A 17,984-nucleotide genomic window follows, 5' to 3' on the forward strand; every position below is an offset into this window, starting at 1 on the left:
TACTGGGATGCCTGGGTGGCTCAGCAGTTGAGCGACTGCCTTCAGCTCAGGGCGTGATCCCAGGGTCTGGGATCGAGTCCCGCATCAAGCTTCTTGCGGGGATCCTGCTTCTCCCTCTGTATATGTCTCTGCCTCCATCTCTGTGTCTCTCATGAATAAATAAGATCTTTTTTTAAAAAAATGAGTTGAATACTTGCATAGGCATTTCTCTGAGGAAGATATCCACATTGCCAAAAAAGCACATGAAAAGATGCTCGATATCACCAATCATTAGGGAAATGCAAATAAAGCTACAGTGAAATACAACTTCACACCTATTAGGATGGTTACTATAAAAAAAAAACATTTTAGAAATTAGAGAATACCTAAGTGTCCAACAAAAGGGAACTGATTAGATAAATACAGTAAACCTATATAATAGAATGTGATGTGTCACTTAGAATTATATGTATAAACAGTAACGGCTCTGAAAAATGTCCATACCAACTATACATGATCTTATTTGACAAAGGAAAAAGGGAGCTGTTTATATACAGAAAATAAATGGAAAGTATTTATATAACGTTATGGTTATCCCTGGGTAGGACAGGCATTGGTTAGTTTTCATTTTGTTTTAGCTCATCCATATTTTCTAAATCTCTAATAAACACGTACTATGTGATAAGAAGAAAAGTAATTTTTAAAAATGTTCTTAACTTTGCAAGTACTTGGTAGCCAGCATTGGGTCATCCCTCTCTCGTAATGTTCACACAGATGTTTGCTTGCTTCCCCTCACCTCTTCTCGACCATGGGTGCCAGTTACATACAGCCTTGGTCGTAGAGGGTGAGGTGTGGGTACTTCTGCAACCACCCTTTAGTTTGTACAGGGAGATCATAGCTTCCTAACTAAAATTTCTACTTTGTCTGTTCTTCCATCAAGGTGGATCCAACCGGAGAGAAAGGGGTGCCCCACCACTTCCTCCCACCTCAAGGTGATCTTTGCCTGCTCTTCTCCACCGGAGTCCAAGAGCTCCATCTGTTGTTGCTGTCTGAGGGCTGCAAGCGCCCCTCCCCTTGTCTTCCCTGGCTCCCTTCATACTGGCAGCAAGGAAGAAGGGAGGGTGATATGGGAATATGTGGGGGGGGGTAGGAATGCAGTAAAGAAATGCACCTAGCTTTTTATATTTTGTATATTCTCAAAGTTATTGCTTGCTTCAGCTACAGCCCGCCAAGTGTTGGCTGCTTAGGGGTCAGTGGGCTTTTGTGGCAAGGTAGCGGAGATGAGTTGTGTCCTAGCTTTCAACCAACCAATTCAAACATTCACTGCTTATTTGCTACAGACTATAATATTAAAGTCCCTGAGATCTATTTGCTTCCATGCTTTTTTTGCATGCTTGGCTTTCTGTCTGCTTCCATGAACCACAGACCATCTAAGCAAGTTGCTGCATCAGGGCTCACATAAAATTTTTCAATTATAGGCTGTCCAATCTTGGCAGTCTGATAAGCTCAAGTTAGACCTGTCCAACAGAAGTACAATGTTAGCCACATACACAGTTTTTAAATTTCTAGTAGCTACATTAAAAAAAGGAAAAACAGGTGAAGTTAATTTTAATATATTTAACCCTAATGCCCAAATTATTATTATTTCAACCTGCAATCTGTATGACAGTTATTAATGAGATATGTCACATTATGTTTTGGTACTGTCTTCATAATCCAGTGTGTGTTCTACATTGAAAGCACACCTCCATTCAGACTAGTCACATCTCAGGTGCTCGACCATCACATGTGGCTGGTGGCTGTCGTATTGGACAGCACAGGTCTAGGAGATGGAGTCTAGTGCAAAAACCTAGTTTCAAAAACAAAAAAGGCAAGATGAACTTTAGCAATTCAAAAGGTAAAGTTAGGGCCTAACACCTTATTCAGCAGACAGCTTGACCTTAGATTTTGCTCCCTTATTTCCCATCTTTCCTAAATGTGTGTATACAAGCATTGCTTCACAATACCAAGGTCAGAAATTGATCTAACAGGGTTTACAGTCACGTGGAACAAAGCCATTAGAAACAAGGTGAAAGCCAGCCATGGTTTAGGGGCTCAGAGCCAACTGCCCTGAGCTCACCTGCCCTTTGGACCCTTACCTTGCACTTCATTCCTCTGCCGCCCAGCATCCACCTCCAGATGGGTAGGCTCGGAGGCTCTGTAGCTATGGTGAGGGAAAGTCAGGAAAAGGTAGCCAGTTGGAAATGTGGAAGAAGAAAGTAGGTTCAAGTTGATGGGCAAAACTCTAAAAGTCTAAATCTGATGTTTATGGGGGTTGAGAGAGATTGCTACTATAAATGAAGAGAATTTGTCTTGACTCTGTTGGGGGAATCATTTGCCTTGGATCTATGCAAACAAAGCTCCGTGAAAGGACCACAGGGATGAGCCAGGCTTGCCCTTTTTTTGTATGATTTTGTTTACAAAACTTACTGGGACTTTTAAATCCAGCTATAGATTTGGAAAAGAAAATATTTCCATTTAGATGTTTTATATGGTTGATTATGTTTGAAATTACCATTACTTATTTTTTAAAAGCGCACGGTCACATATGTGTATGTATACCTAAACTTTGTATCATGGTTTCAGTGTATTGTTCATGTATTACTGGGAAGTGCTAACAAGAAATCAATCCAAAGAAAAATTTGAAAGAATCATTCCTATTTATAGAATAAATAATTGTTTCATTTATATAAAAGCAAAAGAACTTAGAGTTCTAATAAATGGGATATCTAATAAATTATGAAGTTGCCCATTTGAATATATTGTATTTTTATAACTTTCCTTGCCAAAGTCCTGGGCTTAGCATATTAGAGAACTTTGTTTTGACCCCCCTTCTCTACCATCCATCAGTCTTTCATATATAGTCATTTGGGACCCTTTACCCAAAAAGAATAAAAAAATACAAAGTTGTAACAAACTTGGCAAAGTATTTTCAAAAGGAATTTTTCAGGTAGTAGCAGCATCATTTTATTTTGGATTCTTTGATCATATATCAACAGTTGATACAAATCCCTATGAAAAAGCCTAGTGATGCACTTCAGAAAATACGAAATCTGGCCTTACTAGCAAATATGGCAGAAAATGTCTGATCCAAACAATTCTGGATCTAAATTTTATTAGGGATAATAAGAATGGCTAATTTCCTTGTATATCCCAACTTTGTAGGTACCGTCCTAAAGTCTGAGTCACAACTCAAAGTTGCAATTCATCCAGGATAGAGAAGTTTAAGAATGTATTTAAATAAATGTTTCATTAGTACACCTATACCCTTTCTTTGAAAGTTGACAACCTAATTGGACCCAAAACTGAATAATCTCTATGCTAAAATCTTGAACTATGGCAAATCACAAAAATGAATATTTTCTTCCCTGAAATCAGGGCTTACATTTGGGTTTTTTTTCCCATAATATTTCCAGATAAATGTATTTAAGATGCAATACAGTATTTTAACATTCACATATCATTTTATATTGAAATGTATTACAGTATTAAAATTCAGTGTTCAGTATTTATTTCACTATGCATTTTATTTAGTAGAAGCTGAAAGAAACGTTTAATCCAATGGTGCCTTACTTTGTGATTTGAAGAAATCAACTTTTTATGTCTAAGTAGCAGATTGTTTGCAGATCTGTAAAAACTGGTAGGCCTTTATAGTTTAACGTGTAATACCAATTTTGTTATTTTAGTAGCAGAAATGGGATGATTGTTAAAGTGCCCCAAATTTTTTGGTATGAAATTAATTTTTCCCTGTTTGTAGTCAGGGACAGTAAAGGAAAGCAAATGTTTTTCATACCACTGCACTATGTAAACATGCACATTTTGGAATCTGTGTCACCAGGACAGTTTAAATGGTGGGGTAGCGTCTACCCTAGACATCTGTGTCTTTGTCAGTTAGCCAGACAATAAATAAAAGCAGAATAAGAGTGTCAACTGGTGGTTTTTATTTAAGTATTGTCTATGTAAATACAAATGAAAAGGCAAGTGTCTGTTTTGTACTCTGGTAAAGAAAGACAAGCTTAGAGGAAAGAAAAAGAGGGGGTGGTGGCAGCGGTCTATAGTGTGTGCTCCTCACATCCACTTCCTGATTCCTTGTTTGTTGTTCCTGAGAAACCTGCATCTTACTCAGTCTGCTGTCTCCTTGAGGCAGATGCTTCTACACTACGGTAAAGATGAATGATGGAACCAATGAGCAATAAACCTACAAGGACTAGCACTAACACTGAGAAATACAGGAAAGGCCAATGGGAATTTAGGAGACCTGATAATTTTTTAAATTATCTGCTGTGCGTGCACGTGTGTGTACATACCTTAATATCGCATAATGGCTAAAAGATTAGGAAGACCTGCCTCCATCTCTTACTTGCAGGTTGTGAACTTCTCTGAGCTTCAACTTCCTTATCTCCAGGGTAGGTAACTACCTCACAGCATTAATGAGTGCATGAAATGAGATAATCCAACAAATGGCCAGCAGACACGTGAAAACAGACACATCGCTCAGCATCAGGGAAATACAAATCAAAACCACAATGAGATACCACCTCACACCAGTCAGAATGGCCAAGATTAACAAGTCAGGAAATGACAGGTGTTGGCAAGGATGCAGAGAAAGGGAAAGCCTGTTATACTGTTGGTGGGAATGCAAGCTGGTGCAGCCACTGTGGAAAACAGGATGGAGGCTCCTCAAAAAGTTGAAAATAGAGCTGCCCTACATATATAGATGTATATTGGAATACTACTCAGCCATCAGAAAAATGAAATCTTACCATTTGCAATGATGTGAGTGGAACTAGAGGGTATTATGCTAAGTGAAATAAGTCAATCAGAGAAAGATCATTATCATCCAAGCTCATATGGAATTTAAGAAGACAAAAGATCACAGGGGAAGGGAGGGGAAAATAAGATGAAATCAGAGAGGGAGACAAATCATAAGAGACTCACTACACTACAGGAAACAAACTAAGGGTTGCTGGAGGGGAGGGAATCGAGAGGATGGGGTAACTGGGTGAAGGGCATTAAGGAGGACATTTGATGTAATAAGCACTGGGTGTTATACACAACTGATGAATCACTAAACTACATCTGAAACTAAGATGTATGCTAATTAATTGAATTTAAATAAAATGCCAAAAAAACAAATATTTTTAAGTGTGCAGGAAAACTAGGGGGGGGTAGTATTTAGAAAAAGTTTTGATGGCCAATAAATAATACATTTTTGTCTTTTGATTAATTTGTAAAATAAACTCAAGGACTCCCCCAGTTCCCTGATGTTCCAACTATAATTGATTGCTTCTTGGATGCTTAATTTAGAGTGGCCCTTTCTCTGCTGTCTTCCCCACAGCCTCACTTCTCTGCACTCTGAGCCCTTGGTACTCCGAGTCTATCCCTGCAGCTGCAGTTAGCTGCCGGTTTCCCCCACTACCCGAAAGTAAAGCACGCGAATGAAAATGTTCCTAAGCTGAAATGGCATAAATCAAAGAAGCAATTACCATTAACTTACATGGAAAAATTTTTAAGCATTCTCAGACCCCCGAAAATAACCTCTCTCAGGTTTTCTCATGCCTTAGGACACATCTTGCTAATGGATGCACAAAATAAATTAAGAAAGGCACAGATGCTCTCAGACACCGTTCAGAAAAAAACTACAGTGGCTTGATGCTAAGATGCGGAGTGTGGTTTCAGGGGAAGGGACTTGGCGGGGCCGTTCTCACTGTTTTGGGGTGTGCACTGCTTCTATAAGCAGTTGCTGCAAAACAAACACCGAACACTATTTTTACTTTTTGCCTTTTTTCCTAAAAGCAAAAATCATCTTCAGGTTTCTTTCAGTTAGCAAAAACAGGTACTAATGTAGGTCTTTCGTAAAAGTGAAGTGGCCTAATGCAAACTTTTGAAAATCAGGGGATGCCTGTACATGTTTCTCTTACTGGTAAATATTTGGAAATGTCTCATCTATCAACATTCTAGCACAAATTCCTTAGCCTTAAAATTCTGCTTCTGGTATTACAGAGGCACATTTACAGGAAACTAATGAAGCTCAGGCTTTGGGACTCCATTTGCAAGGATTGCTTCTAATAAGCACTCATTTTTACATCAAAATTTTTATTTATGATTTTATGCCAATTTCCTTAATATAGCACCAAAATTATCTAAAGCTTCAGGGCCCATAGAACCTGTCCTTGTATTATTGCCCTTCCAGTTTCTGATACGGAAATCAACCAAAGTGGGTATCTGAAAAACTTTCTTAAGCCGTCAGGTTTCCACAGTGTGACAGGAAAGTCCCAGACCAATATAAGAGAGCAAAAGTGCTCCCAGAGTGGCCTACAGATATTTCTGAAATGATCCAGTCATTGCATTGCCTACATTGCATTAGAGTAAGTTAAAGGCCCCACAACGTGACCCACCCAAATAACACATTTGCCCTGTGGGGGGGCCTGAGATGCAAGTCCAGATGTTATTAGACATCAAACTCAAATTTAGCTTAAATCTTGACCGGGAAGATGCCTGCCAGGGCACCTGGCATATCCATCAACATAAATGTGTTTTAGTCACGAGGGACAACCGCCCTTTTCCTGTTTTCTGTTTCCAAACAATTTAGGAAGTTAAAGGTCACCTATCAAAATGCAACCCTATTTTGGACGCCTGGGTGCCTCAGTGAGGGTCTGCCTTCAGCTCAGGTCCTGATCCCAGGGTTCTGGGATCAAGTCCCGCATCCGGCTCCCCACAGGAAGCCTGCTTCTCCCTCTGCCTGTGTCCCTGCCTTTCTCTGTGTGTCTCATGAATAAATAACATCTTAAAAAAAAAAAAAAAAAAAAAACTATTTAAGATAGGTAAAAAAAAAAAAAAAGCAAAAAGCAGCAGCAGACAACTGCAAAAAGCAGCAGCAGACAACTGGGAAATCCTAATGCTTTACGGAGCTATTGTATTCCTACAGCTCAATTTTTACATTTATTCATTGAAATAATCAGCAAACACTAATTTAGTAACTACAATTTATTAGGCATTGGAAATACGAAGATACATATTATACAATAGGAAGTGCTAGTCCTAGAACCAAGGGTCTGGATTCTAGATCTAACAAGAACTTCAGCCAGTAGGCACAACCCTGCTCTCCCACTGGTTCTAGAATGCTCCCCAGCACCAACACAAGCTGGTTGGCTGTGTGCCTGAATGGGAATTCTCCCTTGGTTCTTCTGCTCAGGCTTACTCTTAGAGCAAAGGCATAAATGGGTCCCAAGTGGGACCACCAAAGAAAAATAGAAAAACATATCTAATATAGTAGTGTTAACACAAGACCCATTACCTAATTTATATATCTAGATTATAACATAAATATCTTCATTTTTCATGTAACTATGACCAATTCTTGGTCAATCCGTACTAAAAATTGTGCTAAGCTCTTTGCAAATATGATTGTATATGTTATTGTTGATCTTTGTGACTTTACATGTGGAGAAATCAAGGCCTGAATAGGTTAGAAATTTGCCTCAAATGAATCCGGAATTCAGACTTGAGACTGAGTAAATAAATTTGAATAGAAAGTCATTGTATTGTTAACTTTCCATTTGCCTAGTTTAAAAAATACTAACATTTCAGAAAAACAAGGACATTTTATTTATTTATTCATTCATTCATTCATTCATTCATGAAAAACAGAGAGAGAGGCAGAGACATAGGCAGAGGGAGAAGCAGGCTCCATGCAAGGAGCCTGATGTGAGACTCGATCCAGGACCCCGGGATCATGCCCTGAGTCGAAGGCAGAAAGAAGCTCAACCACTGAGCCACCCAGGCGTCCCAAAACAAGGACATTTTGACAAGCAAAAACAAGGGGAGACCTAATCTTAGAATTAAAGATAGTAGATTCGATGGAATAAACAGAACTTCATGGAACACTTAACACACTGCCTTTATTTACCTCATTGAGCTATGGACTGGCTCTAGTCCCAGACCCAGGATTTACCAGCTGGGGCACATTGCCTCCTGTAAGTGATCTAACTTCCTTCAGGTCTTTGGTTCTTTACAGCTGGAGGTCTGTAACTACCTCCAGCTGGTGGTCATAACCACTATTTTTACGTTTTTAAAAGGATGTACGTGTTCTTTTCAGCTCATCAGACACTTGCTACCTTTTCAGAGGATCTCAGTGGAACCACTACAATTCAGACATCATTTCACTAAGCACAGATTTCTGAAAGTCCCAAACTGCAGTGCGATAATTCATTTGCTTTCCAGTGTATCTCCCTTCCATCCTACTGTTCATTATTTGTGGAGCATTTCTTCCATCCATATTATAAACTTTTGGTATTGATTTTTTTACTCTCCTTAATGTTGGAAAAATGATGGGGTTCTTTTAAATTCCAAATCATAGGGCAGTCTGGGTCACTCGGTGGTTTGGCACTAACTTCAGCCTAGGCTGTGATCCTGGAGACCCAGGATGGAGTCCCACGTCGGGCTCCCTGCATGGAGCCTGCTTCGCCCTCTGCCTGTGTCTCTGCCTCTCTCTCTCTGAGTCTCTCACGAATAAATAAATAAAATCTTTAAAAATAAATAAATAAAATAAATTCCAAATCATAGAATTTGCTTTCCCTCAATGGCCAGAGGTAAACTTCCTGTCCTCAGTCACACAACCCAGCACCCATTCATAGGGGAAATAGAGCAAAATGAGCATCGTGTTTAAAAAAGGTGAAATAAGTAGCTCTGGAATTTTAAAGCATTTCCATAGATAGTCCCTCAAGTTCAGCCCACGGCAGCCCCACGACAGAGAGACTGATCTGTGTTGCAAATGTGGGGCTGAGACCCTGAGGGAGGAAGTGACCCCAAGGTCTGACCACTGGTGGGTGAAGGAGGCCAAGACTAACCCCCTAAACTATTTCAGTCACACTCTGCGAACTGCATTTTGACCTTTCTAGTCTTCATTCATCTGAGAGTATTATTGAACACCTCAGTAATGAGAAGGCATGGGTGGGTGGGGGAGTCCAGCTGAAGATGCAAAGATCCCTACCACCTAATTCCCATGTTTCAGGGAGCTCACAGACCTTTGGGCAAGTATACAAAGAACTTTAGAAGCAGGTGGGATCCATGTCCTACTTGAAAGCCTGAAGCAATGTATCACAAGGACCCAAAGAAGGTACAACTCCCGTGACTTGGTTGGGCCTTACTGCGCCACACTCATGTGTGTTTTCTACATCTTCTGAGTTAGGTTTGCAGCGTTTCTCAACATGAAAGCTACGGATCACTTAAGCACTTAAGGGGTGCTTGTTAAATACAGATTCCTGGGCACCACCTCAGACCTACCCACATAAAACTATCTGGATTTTTAAAAACCCAGGAGTTTTTTTTTAACATGAAACACTTAACGAATGTGCGTGTCATCCTTGCACAGGGATCGTGCCAATCTTCTCTGTATCACTCAAGTTTCAGGACGTGTACTGCTGAACCAAGCATGAGAATTTGTATTTTAAATAAGCTTCAAGGTCATTCTGATGCACATTCCAGATTCAGAATCTCTGTTCTAAGGTCTTACTCCTGCCCTTGGGCTTTTGAAAGAATCAAGTCATATATGTATATCACTTATATATATATATAAAGTAAAATGAAGATTAAATCATAAGATGGCATCCCCTTTTTGTACACTGAATACTCCACTTACACTACCCCATGCACATGGATGCACTGGACTATTTATCTCTAAAATACTTTCCTTAAAAATTTAGGAAGATAGCTTGTTTATTACAAAACTCTGTGATACATCTCCCTCCCAAGAGCTGCCTCATCCTCTCAGCCAAAGAAAAACTGTAACAACAGCACTACATAGTCCTGACAAGTGAGCATCAGCACACTTTACTGAACATATGTTCGAAAAAAACATTTTTTTAAAAATAAATAAACATATGTTCGACTATGTTTTCTTGAATTAAGTATGCTTGCAATGTGTGTCATCTTTCCATACAGTTTTCTGGTGAATTCCAGTTACTAATTTTGATCGAGAGTGCTATCAAAAGATGATAGCACAAGTAGTGCCATCAAGATATACAAAAGAACATCGTGTTGGATGCCAATTTTTTTTAAGTAGCTCAAGGTGACTTTAGGGAAGTGGTTGTAATACAGCAAAAAGATTAGCAAGGATTCAGGGTGATGGAAATCTTTTGACATTACAAAAGGTATCATACACAACTCTTCTATCAGGGAGGATAAACTAACAATTATGACGGGTAATGGGAAGACACTATGGCTTGTGACCTCTGGAGATTTAAAGAGAAGATTAAAAGACACTTAAGAGGAACCCCTGGACTCACGAACTTGACCAAAACAGGGTGTTCACTTAAACTCCCCTGGAGCACACACCCCTGACGTGAAGGGGGATGCCTACCCTGATGCTGGCCCAGGCTTGTACCCTCCAACATGCCAGTGTTTCACCGTAGCCAATGGAAATAGCTACCACATGCTAGAACAGTGGTTTCAAACCTCAGAGAATCACCTGGAGGACTTACTGAGACATGGTCCTATGCTCCACCGCTATGGATTCTGATTCAGCAAGCCTAAGGTAGGGCCTGAGAATCTGCATTTCTAACAGGCTTCTAGGTGATGCTTTACTGTACTTGTTCTCAGACCACACATTTTAATGGGCCCTGATCACCATCTGTAATAATGGAACACTTATCTCTGCATTAAACTAATATGTATATATAGCATCAAACTAAATACTGCATCCATTACTTGCATCATGGCTTAGGAAACTTAACTAGGTAGAAAACCAGTCAGCATGGCACCGTCATACCTGAAACATAATTAGGTCTTACAACTTCCCAATGGGGAAGTCTTTCTTTGACTATTAATCATGTCCATTAATCTTTTGTGGTTATTGCCATTGTTGCTTTGCCCACAATACTGTAGAGGGTGGGGGTGGAATCCAAATGTTAATAAGTGTTAATTATGGAGTTTTAAAAATCAAATCAAAACAGCAAAAATCATGAAAAAAATAATTCATGAAAGCTGACAAGCCTTCACCCTTAATCATCATCTCAAGGTTAAATAATGATCAGAATTCTTTCAGTCAAAGTACTTATGTTGCATCTTGATGTTTAACTATCATATAAATATAACTGTGCTATTAGGCTCTATTTTTCATTGCAGATGAAATTGATGCATCTTTGTGTGGTGCAGTCTGACATAGTAAAATTGTTACTCTCTAGGTAGGATATTCATAAAAATGTAATTATCGTAATCAGAACGGTCTTTAAGCTCATGAGAGGGGATTGCCAGATTTGTGATTGGCAGTTTTCAATCACCTCACCTATAATAAATAAAGAAACTTCTTAAAGCAGCCATGGGAATCACTAATATCTTACAGAGGGAAGCTATTCTGATCCGATAACAAAGGGTGTTGGGAGATGGTGATGGGAACTCAAGTTGGCCTCCTCTGTCTGGCTTTGGGCAGAACTGGATGGAACTCTTAACAGATTTCACTTGGTTTACTCACCAATAGCTGTAATTAACATTTGCTGGGAGAGTGCTTCGAGGAGAAAGAGATCACAGGAAGACTACGGTGACTGATTTATCAATCGCTTCTCGGCTTTTTGGCTGAGATCAAGTGCATTTATCATTTTCCCTCTGGAGTTCATAACTTGCTGCACGTAGCCCAGGAGTGGCTATGCACCCAGCATGCCACCAGGGGGAAATATAGCAAAGCCATCAGGGGACTTGGCCTTCCTTTAGATGGGAGTTTCCAGTGTTCTTAACATCCCTGGTCCTGGTTTAGGCGGCACACTTCATAAAGGCAGAGATACCACAAATGAGCTCAGCTTGGTGGGCTAGAGAAATAAAAACCAACAAAGTCAAGTCAACAAGCTGTTAATCTGAAGATGAAAATAACCTATTCAAATAGGACAGCAACTTTGTTTTGATCCCCACGGTCTCTATCAGAATTACTCAGTGGGGGCAAGCTAGTTAGTCCCTGCCCCTGCACAAAAACCTCCATAATCCTCTGACTTAAAAAAAAAACAAACAAAAAAAACCTCTGACTTGATTTTAATCATTCTTTGGTAATAACAAGTCCTACAGCCACTTTAGGTCTCCAACACAGTCCCAATTAAGAAGTTAGAATATCCAGTCCTGTACAGTAACCGACTCCTAGAATCAGGTGTAAAGGTGACACTGTCCCCTTCACCCCTCTGGGGCCTTCTGCAGCCAAGAAGCTGGGGCAGGGCGCAGGGTCCACCAACTGCTCCTTTCCTCCACCAACGGCTTCCAGCTGTCTGCCGCCATTTCACTAGCCACGGTTTGTTTCTGGGTCAAAGCAGGCAGAGGGAAGAGAAGAGGGTGGAGAAGGGGGAGAGGGAGAGACTTCTTCCCGGACTGGTCACCTCGTAGGTAGCTTCTCTCTTTATAAGCGAGGCTGTGAAATCGAGAGCCGCCCGTGCCCGGGGTGGGGCGCTCTCTCGGGGCCTCAGGGACCCACCATCCCCCACGCCGGGCCTCTCACCTGAAGTCCCTTCATCAGCTGAAACTAGCCTCAGCTCCGCGTCACCGCTCCAGCCGCTCCCTGCTGAAGCCTAAGAGCTCCTCTAGGTGGCCCTATTGGACAGGAGCTCGGTTCCTTCCTCTTCCCCCACCTCTTGTCTCTCCCTCTCTCTCTTCCCTCTCCCTCAGGCCTCCCCGTGCTGGCCCAGTCCCAAGCCCGCGCCAAGCTGCAGGAGATGTGCGTGAAGCTCTCTGAATGAAGACTTTGCAGTGAGAAAACAACTTGGAGGTGACAGGAGCTTCTAGACGGCCCTCCAGAGAAAAACTCTCTTCACATATCTTCCCTCCCAATCCTCGACCCCCTGATATTTTGTTGTAAGACCCTGGTGCCATTTCCTGACACTATTCAGTCACTGGGAAAGCTCAGCCTGGGCCCTCTTCTGCCTCTGGCACGGATCCTACCCTCAGCCATGGATCCGTCCTGCTCAGGTCAGCCTGGGGTCGGTGAGCAGCTGCACTTGGTGCCATACTAAAGCCCTAGCCTCCAGCTCAGTGTCTCTTAGTAACAAAGGAGGCATTTTGGCCTCTCTGCTACCTTTCATTTTGTTTCCCAATTTATTCAGAACCTGGGTGGGAAAGACAGGTGCTATTTATTGAGCCCCTCTTTCTATCTTGAACGTAGGCAAAGGATCTGAAGCCTGTTACCACTTTTTAGATAATCCTTTTGAAGATCTCTATCCTCTTATGGCTTCTTTCTCTTGTTTGTCATATATTTTATCTTGATGTCTCAGCGAGAACTTCTTATTTAACATCTTGAAATGTGGGCAGCCCAGGTGGCTCAGCGGTTTAGTGCTGCCTTTGGCCTAGGGTGTGATCCTGGAGACCCGGGATCAAGTCCCATATTGGGCTCTCCGCATGGAGCCTGTCTTCTCCCTCTCATGTCTGTGTGTCTCTCTCATGAATAAATAAATAAAATCTTTAAAAAAAAAAATCTTGAGGGCAGCCCCGGTGGCTCAGCAGCTTAGCGCCGCCTGCAGCCCAGGGCATGATCCTGGAGACCCTGGATGGAGTCCCATGTTGGGCTCTCTGCATGAATCCTGCTTCTCCCTCTGCCTGTGTCTCTGCTTCTCTCTCTGTGTGTCTCTATGAATAAATAAATAAAATCTTTAAAAAAATACTTTTAAAAAACAAATAAAAATAAAAAATAAAAAAATATTGAAATGTGTCATATGGGGGAGGGGCACCTAGGTGGCTCAGCCAGTTGGGTGTCTGCCTTTGGCTCAGGTCATGATCCCAGAGTCCTAAGATTGAGCCCGGCATTGAGCTCCCTGCTCAGCGGGGAGTCTACTCCTCCTTCTGCCCCTCACCCCTCTTGTGCTCATTCACTCTCTCTCAGATAAATAAAATCTTTTTAAAAATATATCAGGGATCCCTGGGTGGCGCAGCGGTTTGGCACCTGCCTTTGGCCCAGGGCGCGATCCTGGAGACCCGGGATCGAATCCTACATCGGGCTCCCGATGCATGGAGCCTGCTTCTCCCTCTGCCTGTGTCTCTGCCTCTCTCTCTCTCTCTGTGTGTGTGACTATCACAAATAAATAAATTAATTATATATATATATATATATCATGGGAAATAACTAGCTAAAAGCTTTTAGGGTTTTCTTGGGGAGTAACTGATTAAAACTATTTGAGGATGTTTATACAGCTCAGAAATGAAAATCTTTTAGATAAAACTTTAAAATACTTCAGAAAGGGGTCACCTGGGTGGTTCAGTTGATTAAGTGTCACACATCCAATGTCCAACCCTTGATTTCGGCTCAGGTCATGATCTCAGGGGCATGAGATTGAGCCCCATGTCAGGCTCTAGGCTGAACGTGAAGCCTGCTTAAGATTCTCCCTCCCCCTCTCCCTTTGCCCCTCCCCCCTGCTCGTTCTCACACATGCATGCTCTCTCACTCTTAAAAATATATATAATACATTTTTAAAAAATAAAATACTTCAGAAAGAAAAATAGCTTTTAGGGAGACTTGAAATTTTTCTTGACTTTGCCAAAGACTAGCTATATGACCTTAGGAAAGTTGTTCCATCTCTCCAAACCTAATTTTTTCATTTATGAAATTAAGAGTCTGGCCTAAAAGTCTCTCAGGTCCTTTTCCAACTCTTACCATGAATCTCTGAGACTCTGAAAGGAACTGAGAGAATATTTCTTTTGCTAAGTAGATACCTGCTGATATGGCATGAAGGTTAACACACAGGCTCCCGCGGTATTCATGAATATGACCCTTCCTCTACTCACTCAGACACAAACACTGAGTGCATACATCTTTAGACCAATAGATAGTTGCGTGCATAAAATTTAATCCTTGACCCAAGAAACTTATGAATATAAAGGAGAAGCAAGATTGTTTACAAATATTGTTAAATAATACATGATGCCTTATTTAGCCAAGAAACATTTACGGAGCACCTACCATTGTATGTACACAACACTGTGGGATGGTGCTTGGAGTGCATGGGTGCAGTTTCCTCCCAGAGCACCACCTTTACATATGCGGGATGTACCCACACAGAACCCATAATCAAGACCAGATGAAAGCAGAGCTATGGCCATATGACAGTCCCCAGCCCCAAATCCTCCCTCACACCCTTGGTCTTGTGCTTCCAAAGACAAAAACAAAGATCTTTCTTTTAGTAAAATGGTGGTGGTGCTTCTCTTCTCTCTCTTTTTAAAGACGTGATAATCAGTCAGGATTCACTCTGTTTATAGTTTGACTACTTCATAGAAAAATGTGTCTATAAAACACCTGGTAGTTGTAAAAAGGCTTGGGTAAGGCCCAGGGAGCTGGATAAATATATGTTATTTACTCAGCTGTCCCAAGCCATCACCAATCTCCTTACACCCAAGGACTTTCTGACCTCTCCTAAATTTCATTTCTAATGTTCTTGCTACAAAGTTAGGTGCAAAAAAAAAAAAAATCAGGAAAATCAAAGCCATACTTGCCTGAAAAACTATCAAGTACAAACATTCTTCATGCCATTTCAGGCATGCTTTGATATTCTGAACTAGAAAAGATGGTTGCAAATCCTTTTATCTGATATAGCAAACATACTAAATCCAAGTAAATGTTATTTGTGGATACAGTTCACCAAGTATCTCCTAAGCACCTGTGGTGTACCTGCTTCATTCAGTGCATAGAACACACCAGAGATTCTAGCATGTTCTCCAAGCCACACTGTCAGAGCAAACAGTGAGTTCCTCCCCTGGTCCTCACCTGCAGACAGTACTTGGTGGACTTTGATGTTGCTCTTTGCTGTTATCTCTAAGACTGAACCCTAACCCTGACTTCTTCCATTCAGTGACTTTTCCAAAATAAGTTATGTTCACCTGCTCAAATGCATCACCTTGTGCATTTTTAAAGGTTTTGACCTTTATTGTAGTAATAAACATTTAACTCACTCAGAATTAGTGTCAGGCAGGTTTCCACAGAGGTAGGCTCCTGCCTTACTAATTTTAGTCTAATTTTAGTATGGACTGAGTTGAAATCCCTTGTAGGCAGGATCCCTAAAGAGAGGATATTTCCATTGGAGACACATGTGGGAATATTGCTTATTGGGCAAAAGAGAAGGAACACAACCCAGAGAGGTATCCGAAACAGTAAGACAAGTGGGGGAAAGGTTCCAAATGGGCACAAAAGTTAGAAGGGGTGGTGCCATACTTAAAGTGATGATATTTTTCTAATCAAACACCAGGGCAGATAGCCTGACACATCATCTGAAAACAGAACAGATTACTTGAAATCTGGAATGTATGATCATCATCTTCACAGTAAATGAAGCCAGCAGCTGTTCAGAGTGAAAGTCATTAACAATAAGTCTCTATACATTGAGGGATCCAGAGGAGTGGGTGGGAAGCCCGCTGATGTCATCCATTTACAAGCCAGGGCTTCCTCACACAAAACAAAGAGGATTTGTTATGGAGGGTTTCCTGGAACCACTTGCTTTCAGCACCTAACAAAGGTGTAATCTACTTACCAAAAAACAATGAAGCTTTGCTTCCGAACAGTCTGGGAATGCAAAATACCAGAAGTCAGAGCAAGCACAGGACAGACTGTCAGCTGTCCTTTACTTGTTCAGTTCTATGACTGCTTCCTCAACAGAATTCAAACATCATACTATTGTTTTTAATTAAATCCTCATTACTCTGCCTTCTCATCTTGTGCTTTCAATTTGAAACTTGGGAATTGTTTTGTTGCAAAGGAGGAGATTCAGAAATTCCAATTCTCCTACTTCATAAGAATGTTATGTTCAGGGATCCCTGGGTGGCGCAGCGGTTTGGCGCCTGCCTTTGGCCCAGGGCGCGATCCTGGAGACCTGGGATCGAATCCCACATCGGGCTCCCGATGCATGGAGCCTGCTTCTCTCTCTGCCTGTGTCTCTGCCCCTCTCTCTCTCTGTGTGTGTGACTATCATAAAATAAATAAAAATTTAAAAAAAAAAAAAAAAAAAGAATGTTATGTTCAGCATAATGTAATAGGAGAAAAGCTTCCCTTTGTTGCCAACGCTAGAAGTCAACTCTTAGTTACGTACTTTGAGAATAATGCCTGGAAAATATTTTAACTCCAATTCCTAGCACCAATAGAGAAGTTTTCCATCTCTACTTTTAAGTTGTGTGCTTTTTCAACTCATATCCTATCAAAAGCTGATTTTACTTAAAATATGACATCCTAAGTTTATTTTAACCATTCAATATCTTGTGCTGTTTCATCATTTTAGTGCTAGGTGTATAGTTTTTTTTCTTTCTTTCTATATCTGGGCTTTAAATAGAAAACAGAAACTTAAAAGATCCATTTGAATATAACTAATATCAGTTATTTACAGCTGCAAATGATTAACTAAAAGTGGACTGAATTTACAACTTCACATAATAAGAAGTCCAGAGGTGTGGCATCCGCTAGTGGTCGGCTATTTCAGTCGCTCAATAACTTGTTGAGGACCTGGACTCTTCCCACATTTCTAGCCCATCATCCTTGGTGCACAGGTGCCCAACTACAAATTTGGCTAACACTCAGCTTTAGGAAGTACACGAAACAGAGGAACTTGTTAAATACCACCATAGGGGAGTAGTCAGCAAAATCCAGAAGTGATAGAGGAAATTTAAATGTGACTGGATATTTGATGATATTAAGGAATTTTTGTCAATATTTTTGGGAGTGATGAAAGTATTGTAGTTATATTTTGTTAAAAGAATGCACATCTTTTAGAGACACATGCTGACATACTTATAGCAGAAATGATATATCTGAGATTTTCCCCAAATGCCTCAAAATAATCCAGTGAGAGTGGGGAGTGAGGATGGGGGAATGACAGGCTATAAATAATAATAAATGGGAAGCTAAGTGATGAGTACATGGGGACTCATTATATAGTTCTGTTTTTTAATAGCAATTTTTAAAGATTTTATTTTATTAAAAAAAAAAAAAAGAAATGACAAGAGTAAAAGGAAGAAAAAAGGAAGGG

General features: G+C 40.8%; 1 protein-coding gene, 2 long non-coding RNA genes and 1 other non-coding gene across 20 annotated transcripts in view; 2 read left to right on the forward strand and 2 right to left on the reverse strand.

Moving 5' to 3' along the window:
• The window catches only part of WIPF1 (WAS/WASL interacting protein family member 1), a 122,565-nt gene extending 118,617 nt beyond the window's left edge, over positions 1-3,948 (forward strand). For all 4 annotated transcript variants that reach the window (XM_077883233.1, XM_077883236.1, XM_077883237.1 and 1 more), the window contains exon 8: positions 920-3,948. In XM_077883233.1, the coding sequence (XP_077739359.1) occupies positions 920-975 (56 nt within the window). In that variant the 3' untranslated portion in view covers positions 976-3,948. The remainder of the gene's footprint in view (positions 1-919) is intronic.
• LOC144304709 (uncharacterized) overlaps positions 1-17,984 on the reverse strand; it is a 100,537-nt gene that overhangs the window by 45,961 nt on the left and 36,592 nt on the right. For 9 of the 14 annotated variants that reach the window (XR_013371680.1, XR_013371679.1, XR_013371688.1 and 6 more), the window contains exon 1: positions 11,489-12,484. This is a non-coding gene — a long non-coding RNA (uncharacterized LOC144304709). Of the gene's footprint in view, positions 1-11,488; positions 16,771-17,984 lie in introns of those variants that run through there. The other 5 variants (XR_013371684.1, XR_013371685.1, XR_013371683.1 and 2 more) reach the window with 3 other exon arrangements.
• Positions 9,347-9,453, reverse strand: LOC144305006 (U6 spliceosomal RNA). Its single transcript, XR_013372038.1, has one exon. It is a non-coding gene; the product is annotated as a U6 spliceosomal RNA (small nuclear RNA).
• On the forward strand, positions 12,044-12,777 carry LOC144304713 (uncharacterized). The gene is made up of 2 exons (XR_013371696.1): positions 12,044-12,286; positions 12,658-12,777. It is a non-coding gene; the product is annotated as an uncharacterized LOC144304713 (long non-coding RNA).

The sequence above is a fragment of the Canis aureus genome, chromosome 34 (genome assembly GCF_053574225.1).
Source record: "Canis aureus isolate CA01 chromosome 34, VMU_Caureus_v.1.0, whole genome shotgun sequence".
NCBI classification, from domain to species: Eukaryota; Metazoa; Chordata; class Mammalia; order Carnivora; family Canidae; genus Canis; species Canis aureus.